The 10315-nt window shown below is 45.2% G+C and overlaps 1 protein-coding gene across 2 annotated transcripts in view; it reads right to left on the minus strand.

Annotated features, from left to right (window-relative positions):
• Positions 1–10029, minus strand: part of LOC137619663 (F-box only protein 21-like) — a 58750-nt gene extending 48721 nt beyond the window's left edge. For both annotated transcript variants that reach the window (XM_068349901.1, XM_068349900.1), the window contains exons 1-2: positions 9807–10029; positions 7799–8047 (exon numbers count right to left, since the gene is read on the minus strand). In XM_068349901.1, coding sequence (XP_068206002.1) covers positions 7799–8047; positions 9807–9967 — 410 coding nt within the window. In that variant the 5' untranslated portion in view covers positions 9968–10029. The remainder of the gene's footprint in view (positions 1–7798; positions 8048–9806) is intronic.
• Positions 10030–10315: the final 286 nt, after the last annotated feature.

The following is a 10315-nucleotide window of genomic DNA, read 5'->3' on the forward strand; positions in this document are numbered from 1 at the left end:
GAACGGTTTTTATTAAAGGCCATCGAAGTAGCTACGGCTCTTACTTCGTGGGTCCTTACCTTCAGCAATGCAAGGTCTTCCTCCTTTAAGTGAGAATGTGCTTCTCTGATCAGAAGCCTTATATAATACGAAAGCCCATTCTTGGACATGGGTCTCGAGGGTTTCTTGATGGCACACCCTAAGGCTTCTGACTGTCCTCGAATAGGTTTAGACCTCTTAAGATAATATTTGAGAGCTCTGACAGGGCAAAGAACTCTCTCTAGTTCGTTACCTACCATGTTGGAGAGGCTAGGTATTTCGAACGATCTAGGCCAAGGACGTGAAGGAAGCTCGTTCTTTGCTAGGAATCCAAGCTGAAAAGAACATGTTGCAGATTCGGTTGTGAAACCAATGTTCTTGCTGAAGGCATGAACCTCACTGACTCTCTTAGCTGTTGCAAGGCAAACGAGAAAAAGAGTCTTGAGGGTAAGGTCCTTGAAGGAAGCTGACTGGAGAGGTTCGAACCTAGATGTCATAAGGAACCTTAAGACTACGTCTAGATTCCAGCCTGGAGTGGAAAGACGACGTTCTTTAGACGTCTCAAAAGACTTGAGAATGTCTTGAAGGTCCTTGTTGGAAGACAGGTCCAAACCTCTGTGGCGGAGAACTGAAGCCAACATACTCCTATATCCTTTAATCGTAGGTGCTGAAAGGGATCTCTCATTCCTAAGATGTAGAAGGAAGTCAGCTATTTGGATCACAGAGGTATTGGTAGAGGATATTGAATTGGCTCTACACCAGCTTCGGAAGACCTCCCACTTAGACTGGTAGACTCTACGAGTGGAAACCCTTCTAGCTCTGGCAATCGCACTGGCTGCCTCCTTCGAAAAGCCTCTAGCTCTAGCAAATCTTTCGACAGTCTGAAGGCAGTCAGCCGAAGAGCGTGGAGGTTTGGGTGCAACCTGTCTACGTGAGGTTGACGTAGAAGGTCCACTCTTAGAGGTAGAGTCCTGGGGAAGTCGACTAGCCATTGAAGTACCTCTGTGAACCATTCTCTTGCAGGCCAAAGGGGAGCAACCAGCGTCAGCCGTGTCCCTTCGTGCGAGACGAATTTCTGCAGAACTTTGTTTATTATCTTGAACGGAGGGAATGCGTACAGGTCGAGATGGGACCAGTTCAGTAGAAAAGCATCCACATGAACTGCTGCAGGGTCTGGAACAGGGGAACAATACAGCGGAAGTCTCTTGGTTATGGAGGTGGCAAACAGATCTATGGTAGGTTGACCCCACAAGGTCCAAAGTCTGTTGCACACACTCTTGTGGGGGGTCCATTCCGTGGGAATGACCTGATTCCTTCTGCTTAGGCGATCTGCTGAAACGTTCATATCACCCTGGATGAACCTCGTGACCAGAGTGAGGTTTAGACCTCTTGACCAAATGAGGAGGTCCCTTGCGATCTCGTAAAGGCTCCTCGAATGGGTCCCTCCTTGCTTGGAGATGTAAGCCAAGGCTGTGGTGTTGTCTGAGTTCACCTCCACCACTTTGCCTAGCAGGAGGGACTTGAAGTTCAACAGGGCTAGATGAACTGCTAGCAGCTCCTTGCAGTTGATGTGGAGTAATCCTTGTTCCTCGTTCCACATTCCCGAGCATTCCCGTCCGTCCAAGGTTGCACCCCAGCCCGAGTCCGATGCATCTGAGAAGAGATGAAGATTGGGGGTCTGAATGGCCAATGAAAGACCCTCCTTGAGAAGGAGGTTGTGCTTCCACCACAGGAGAGTGGTCTTCATCTCTTGGTTGATAGGGATAGAGACTGCTTCTAGAGTCGAACCCTTGTCCCAATGAGCTGCAAGATGGAATTGAAGAGGGCGGAGGTGGAGTCTTCCTAGCTCGACAAACAGGGCCAGTGATGAGAGGGTCCCTGTGAGACTCATCCACTGTCTCACTGAGCAACTGCTCCTCTTCAGCATGCTCATGATGCACTCTAGGGCTTGGCTTATCCTGGGGGCCGATGGAAAAGCCCGAAAATCCTGACTCCGAATCTCCATTCCCAGGTACACAATGGATTGGGAGGGAATGAGTTGAGACTTCTCTATATTGACTAATAGACCTAGGTCTCTGATTAAGTCTAAAGTCTAATTGAGGTTCTCCAGACAACGACGACTCGTGGAGGCTCTCAACAGCCAGTCGTCTAGGTAGAGGGAGGCTCTGATGTTCGACAAGTGTAGGAATTTTGCTACATTCCTCATCAGATGAGTAAAGACCATAGGAGCTGTGCTTAGGCCAAAACACAGGGCTTGGAATTGATAGACAACCTTTCCGAAAACGAATCTCAGGAAAGGTTGGGAGTCTGGATGAATAGGAACGTGAAAGTATGCATCTTTCAAGTCCAACGAGACCATCCAGTCCTCCTGTCTGACCGCTGCTAAGACCGACTTGGTCGTCTCCATCGTGAACGTCTGCTTGGTGACATACTCGTTGAGAGCGCTGACGTCCAGCACCGGTCTCCAACCTCCTGTCTTCTTGGCCACAAGAAAGAGACGGTTGTAGAAGCCCGGGGATTGATGGTCCCGGACTATAACCACTGCCTTCTTCTGCACAAGAAGCGACACCTCCTGTTGCAATGCTAGCCTCTTGTCCTCTTCTTTGTAGTTGGGAGAGAGGTTGATGGGCGATGTGGTCAGAGGTGGTTTGAGGCAGAATGGAATCCTGTAACCGTTCCTCAGCCAACTGACAGACTGTGCGTCTGCACCTCTCTTCTCCCAGGCTCGCCAGAAGATCTTGAGTCTGGCTCCTACTGTTGTCTGGAGAAACGGAGAGTCAGTTTTTTCCTTTAGATGTCCTGGATCCTTTCCTAGACTTGCTCCTGTGAGAGTCTGGACGGGAGCTTCCTCGGCTGGTGGCTCTACCACGAAAGGGCGGTATGAACCTCGTAGCAGGGGTATCAGCCACTGGGGAGCGATAAGTCTTGGGGACTGAGGTGGCAACCTTAGACTTACGAGCCGATGAGGCTACAAGATCGTGCGTATCCTTTTGTATCAGGGCAGCAGACAAGTCCTTAACTAGCTCTTCGGGAAAGAGGAACTTCGAGAGCGGAGCAAAAAGGAGTTGTGACCGTTGGCAAGGTGTAATGCTGGCGGAAAGGAAGGTACACAGTTGTTCCCTTTTCTTCAACACCCCTGATACAAACATCGACGCTAGCTCGCCCGATCCATCTCTGATGGCCTTATCCATGCAGGACATTAATAGCATGGCAGAATCTTTGTCCGCAGGAGAGGTTTTCTTGCTGAGGGCCCCCAGGCACCAGTCGAGAAAGTTGAACATTTCAAATGCTCTGAACATCCCTTTCAGTAAGTGATCCAGGTCTGAGAAGGTCCAACAAACCTTCGAGCGCCTCATAGCAGTTCTCCGAGGCGAGTCTACCAGACTTGAGAAGTCAGCCTGGGCAGAGGCAGGTACTCCCAAGCCTGGTGCTTCCCCTGTGGCATACCAAACGCTCGCTTTCGAAGTGAGCTTCGTTGGAGGGAACATGAAGGAAGTCTTGCCAAGGTGTTGTTTAGACTGCAGCCACTCCCCTAAGATCCTTAAAGCCCTCTTAGAGGATCTAGCTAGGACAAGCTTAGTATAGGTGGACTTAGCTTGTTGTACGCCCAGCGAAAACTCAGATGGCGGAGAGCGGGGAATAGCAGAGACAAAGTGGTCTGGGTAAATCTCCCTGAGTAGAGCCAAGACCTTACGAAAATCAATAGACTGTGGAGAAAGCTTGGATTCGTCCACGTCAGATGAGGGATCAAGGTGTGCCTCCTCATCATCCGACACCTCATCACCAGAGTGTAGCGAAGAGATCGGACAAGAATGCTGAACCGCAGAGTCAGAACGGGTAGGAACAATAACAGTGGTTTCCTCTTCCAGTAACTGTTGAGGGAAAACCTGAGGCTCAGACTGCAAAGGCTGAACAAAAGCAGAAGCAGAAGGAAGGCGCATGGGTGGAGGAGGTTGACTCCTAGCAAGAGAGGTTGAACCCAAGGAATGCGCTTGCTGAGCGGAGGACGGAGGCGGAGTAGCACGTTCCTGTTCCTGTGATATGAGCGGAGCATGATGAGGTTGAGGCTGCGCAGAACAAGGTAAAGTTCTCGCAAGCTGAGGCTCCTGAGGCGCAAGTCCAGGGTGTAGAGGAGCTTGCCTTGAGGAGGGTTGAGCTCGCTGCAGCGATGGCTGAGCAGACTGACTCATGGACGGGAGAGGTTGTTGTACCTCAACCGAGAGTTGCACCACTGGTGGAGCAGCAAGGGGAGGCGGAGGAAGAGTGGAATAATCCTCCTGATCCCAAAGTAAAGGTTGCCTTAAAGAAGGCTGAGGCTGAACACCACTGGGAACAGCGAACTCAGAAAGTGGCTCAACATCGTACGCCTGGCAGATGGTGCTGCGACCAGGCGGAGCGAGCGCAGGCGGGGCGAGCGCAGGCGGAGCGAGAACAGGCGGAGGGAGTGTAGGCGGAGGCGGAGGTGCAACACTCTCAGCCCGACACTCACGCATCAAGTCCGAAAGCTGTGCTTGCATGGACTGAAGCAGAGTCCACTTGGGATCGGCAGAAACGAAAGTAGACTGAGGTAAAGCCTTAACAGTCGAGCTCTGTTGTGGCAGAACCTTACTCCTCTTGGGCGGAGTACAGTCGACAGATGACTGAGGCGAGTCAGAGCTGAGCCAATGACTGCAACCTGGCTGAGCACTCGCGGACTGGACTCTACGTTTAAGCGGTCTCGAGACCTGAGACCAACGTTTCTTCCCTGACAGTTGATCAGCGGACGAGATAAAGACGGGCTCAATCGTCTGCAGGTGGGAGTGACGGTCTTTGGAAGACACGCCCGCAACCACCGAGGATAGTTCTGTGCGCCTAACAAGGCCTGCCGAACCCTTATGCCCTTCGACATTGCTTCTCCCCTGGGCTTGGGAGCTTGCAAGAGGTCCCGGACTGGGAGGACGACTGGCTCGCACAGAAAAATCCTCACGCACCACACTGGCACTAACACTAGCACTTGGCACTGCACTGACACTAGCACTCGTCACAGCACTGGCACTAACTCCACCCACTGCACTCTTGACCTTCAGTTCTTTAACCTCGGCCATCAGAGACTTATGGTCACTTACCACTGACTCTACTTTATCGCCTAAAGCCTGAATAGCACGCAAAACAACTGACATATCAGGCGGAGGGCACACAGTAGGTTCGGGGGTAGCCACTACAGGGGTAGGAAAAGGTAGGGGATCATGAGGTGAGGAAAACAGTGAAGAGTGAGAAGAACTCCTCCTAACTCTACCTCTCTCTAACTTAGTTGAATATTTCAAAAGACGGACAAATTCCAATTCCGAAAGTCCGGCGCATTCCTCACATCGATTTTCTAACTGACAGGGCCTGTCCCTACAGTCAGAACAAGCGGTGTGAGGATCTACCGAGGCCTTCGGAATACGCCTATTGCAAGACCTACATCGTCTATGGGAGGGGGCTTGCGAAATGTCAGACATCTTGAATCCAAAGAGTTAGCCAAAGGGGGTTCCAAAAACAAGCAAAAAATCGTTAACCGTTAATCAGGACTATATAAAAGCTATCTAGCTAATATAAGAAGGTTTCCAGTAAAGCGACAGCCGTTAATCTGAGAGAATACTTCACCAAATATCCGTGAATAAACTCGAAGACCATAAGCGTATCCCAGAACGTCTTGCCGGAAGCACGACAGAGGAATAATTGAGGAGGTGTCAACAAGAAGTACTTGAGTACCTGGCCACAGGTGGCGCTGGTAAGTACACCCCCTTCTAGTATTGTGATAGCTGGCGTATCCCTCCATAGAATTCTGTCGGGCAACGGAGTTGACAGCTACATGATTATCGGGTAAGTTTAATATTGAAAAAACACTTACTGTATTTGTAAAATCTTCACATTTTAAAAACACTACCATTTTCTTTCTTCTCAAATACCTGACCTTAATAAGAGAATGGAACCTTCTAGCAGTAAGTGGTAAGAAACCCATAACTCCCACTCCAGATACTCTTTGTCCCTTCATGACCCTGGCCCCAGCAACTACTGGGTCATGGTCAAGGACAAGAGCACAGCCAAGAATAGGGCCACGCATCTCAGGCCAGCCCAGGTCAATGGCCAAGTACTTAGTCCTGAGGCTGCAGTACTGGGTTCTGGTCCTGACCCCCATAGGGCTGGGTACAACCGTGAGCCATACACCTTCCATGAGAGTCAGTGTAGTCAAGAGCCATATTCTTGCGACTATGACTGCCCTTCCTGGATTTCTTGTTCTTCTTGGAAGAAGCATCAAAATTATATTCAAAAGAGGAAGAGGAGGATGAGAAAACTGGCTTTACCCCATATCAACTTTCCCCTCAGGTTCTGCAACCAGAGAATTTGTCAGAGTGACCATCAAAGACAATGCTCCCAAAGGGGATACTCAAACAGGAACCACATAACAGGAATTACTCGCAGGGGAAGTAGTAGGCACTCTCACAGGCCCCCTTTACACCGATGCAGTGGCTGGGTCACTGGTACAGGGATTGTGGGAACCACTGGCCCTGGGATCATAGGCACAGGCATGAATGACATTAAAGCTAAACACAGGGGGGAATGACATTGAAGTTGATTACAGAGAATGGGCAGCATGGAAACATGCAGATTTACCAGTCTTGGTGCCTTCTTTATGACACTGCACTTCCACAGAGGCAGAAGCCTTCTTAGCTGATTTCTTGACTTTAGGCACACTGCAGGGATCACCACTAGGGTCACTGTTACTGGAGACACTGTAACAGGTAAGAGGGGGGAAATCAGTCTAAGACTAACATAACTCCTGTCAATCAGTCTATCTGGATGACTTCAATAATATCTTCTACTTCTCAGGAGTAGCAGTGTCTGAAGAAGCTAACGTAGACAAAGCACAGGAGGAGGAAAAACTAGAAGAGGAGGAGCACACAACTTGTTGCCAGCCTTCTAGAGACTCGAGGTGATGAAAACCAACGATGACGATCCCCCGGAGGAAGAAACCATGGCGACTTTTCAAAAGCCGCAGCAACAATACAGCAGGTGCCACACTCATCAGTACCTCCATAACTGAAACAGGAGGCGGAAAGATACCACAGGCATAAAAAAAATATTCCTCCCACTGACGAAGTACCAATAATGCCCAAGGAAGACCACGTGCTATACATTCAGGTTGTCATCAAAGTCGTTCAACCAACTGTTCGCACTTGTCCCCTATTACTGCGAGCAGTCATGCCAAACCCTCATGTAAAAGGTTTGCAAGTTTGCATATAAACCTGTCATATATTTGCAGGAGGTTTTCCAGGAAGCAACTGCGTATCATTGTATTTTTCATTTAATTTATCCATGTTTACCCAGACACAACAGCCTGTCTGCATGTATCCATTTATCTTGAAAAAAAAAAAAAATTTAAAAAGTCAGAATTTAGGAAACAGCAAGAGTACTGTACTTTGATTTACGAAGTATTAGTTAGACACTCATAAGCGAGTGTCTAGCTAACTGAGAGGTGAGCAGGCTTTTCCTACCACCTGGTGGTAGTTCTAACTTCATAGCTCATTAAATTCTTAACAGCTGTTCCAGCTTCGCTGAAGTGTCACACTCCTATTAAAGGATGATGATTTGTATTTGTGTAGGAACAAATTCATAATAATTTCATTTCCACAGAAAACTAAATTCTTCATTTTGAACATAGTTCAGTCACTACCATGACAGAAAAAATATGGCTTACGTAACAATCACCTACAGAATCTTAAAATAATACTGTACTGTATTTCAGAGTTATACTTACTTTGGACCCTTTTCTATAATCTTTCTCAGTGCTGAATTTACATATAGCAGAGCATATCTAGAGGAAGAAACTAAACTGTCTATATTTGAAAAGACCCATGTTGTTAAGTGAAGATCATGGTACAAATGATGGCTTAGTCTTGACACAAACTCCTGGACTTTCCTTTCCAGGGTGAGTATTTGAAGGACTTCTTCTTGATAGTTGACAGCGCTTCCATCATAAGGTATCTGGTCCCATAATTTGGGCCAACTGAAAAATAATAGATAAAAATTAGGTCCCACCATGCAAACTCTTTATTTTACTAATGCAATAACTAATGGAGCAGCTCACGTTAAATGAGTCCTGGCATTCAATGTACTATAGCTTCGAAAAGTAATGATAACAAAATATGCTTTACAATCTGACACGTCAGACGATGTTTTTCATCTACACATCATGACAGAGCCAATGCATTTTCTCTCCACAGTATTTGCATTGCTGGTGTTAGTATGTATATATACACACTTCTTGTGGTAGTAACTCTCACAAAATTCATATCCTATCCTATCAAATCTTTACCCTTTCCCTTTACAGATCTACATGTGCGACAGTTTTCCGTCATGATGTAGATTTATTTTCACTTATATTTTTCCATAAGAACATTATTACTTCAAGTTTGAGGCTTTGTTGTTGGCTGGGATGGACCAGGTCAGTACAGTAATTAAAACGTGGTTAAACATTCAGTATAACACAGTAATCTTAATGAAGAGATAAGAAGTGCTCTTGATATATTTATTGGTACTCTGAACTGTTTGGATGCAAATAATTGGAGGAAATCCATATTTTTCTAATTTCAGACATTTTAAAATTCCAAAAGTTATAACTGAAAAACCACATTTTAAAAGGGAAATAAACGCAAGAACACCAGCTAACTTAAGGTTCCCCACCTCACCTAACCTAGGAGCTGTATCCTTACCTAATTACCGACCCGAATCCTCCCCTGCACCACCCCCTATGACAGCCGTATCCTTACCTTTACCTAAGACAGTCTCAACCCGTGTTTGCATCCAAACGACCTTCACTCCTTTCAAGGTAACACTAAATGCAAATATTTCGTAAATCACAATATATCGTTCCTCATAACATTTCACAAATCTTAACAATTCGTAAACCGTAAAACTAGCTTTATAATACCGTAGTTCAGACAGAAATAAACATTTTCCCCAAAGAGAAAACTGGGGGTGTATGTATGATAGCGGCCACCTGTTAGTATTATTATGTCTAACTTAGAATACGGCAGTGTAAGGGGGGCTCGCAGGTGGGCGTTAGGCCCCCCGTTAGGTTAGTAGGTAAGGACAAGGCTTGTAGGTTAGGTTAGGGAGTAAAGTTTAGGTTAGTTGATGTTCATTTTTAATTAAGGCGTGAGGAACTAGACGCTGATGTACAAAGTCTCCGAAAACTGATTTGTCAAATAATAAACTTACCTGTCCAAAAATACTATGTGTACCCTGAAAGTATTTATCTGCTAAAGTACACACAAACAACTCCAGCCGAGAGAGAGACGTCTACTCTTACACAGCTCGACACATTTAAAGACTTGGAAAACATATACATTTTTGCCACATATCTTTCAAACAAGGTCTAAAGTAAACCATCTATGTAGAAAGTTATTATTCACTTGCCATCAATGCTGAATAAATAAAAATAAAAATGACAAAATGATAATCATTCATCATCTCCTCCTACGCCTATTGACACAAAGGGCCTCGGTTAGATTTCGCCAGTTGTCTATGGATTTAGTCAGTCTATGGATAGTGGTAATCATTAGTTTAACTAAATTCAATGTTGACAAAAAATTAATTAACCATTACGGTTAATTATCATGACGTAATGGAAAACATTTTTTTACAAAAAAATCACCAATACTTTGTATAGAATAAATAACTTCTAACTACATTTGAATACCCTTAAGTTGGGCTAAAAAAAGAATAAAGTAAAAAACGGTCTAAAAGGTAGATTAAAAACAAACCTGTCTTTCAACTTCAAACGCCATAAATATTGTGTTGCAACGATATTCCTTAATCTAGAACAGGTAACAGCAACTCTTGCTAAATCATAAATGGTAATCTGCGGACATGATAATATTTTCAACAATATTTCATCGGGTAAATCGCACAAAGAAATTTCCATAACTGTGACGTTCCTGTCTCTAATGTTATGAAACGCAGCTGTTGGTTGTTGACGCACCTTGATTAAGAATTTGACAAAACGTCAGATTTAAGAAAGGAAGAGTTGTCCTTTCAAACGGCACCTCTCTTTTTAGGTTGTCTGTCGGAAAATCATTCATTTTATATTATACTTTTATTGGTATTGACTTTTTTCTTGGAAATATAGAGTTGTTTTACTAATTTTATTCTTTTATCAATACGCAATTAGATTCTAATGATATATATATATATATATATATATATATATATATATATATATATATATATATATATATATATATATATATATATATATATATATATATATATA

This window comes from Palaemon carinicauda, chromosome 26 (assembly GCF_036898095.1).
Source record: "Palaemon carinicauda isolate YSFRI2023 chromosome 26, ASM3689809v2, whole genome shotgun sequence".
Taxonomy (NCBI): domain Eukaryota; kingdom Metazoa; phylum Arthropoda; class Malacostraca; order Decapoda; family Palaemonidae; genus Palaemon; species Palaemon carinicauda.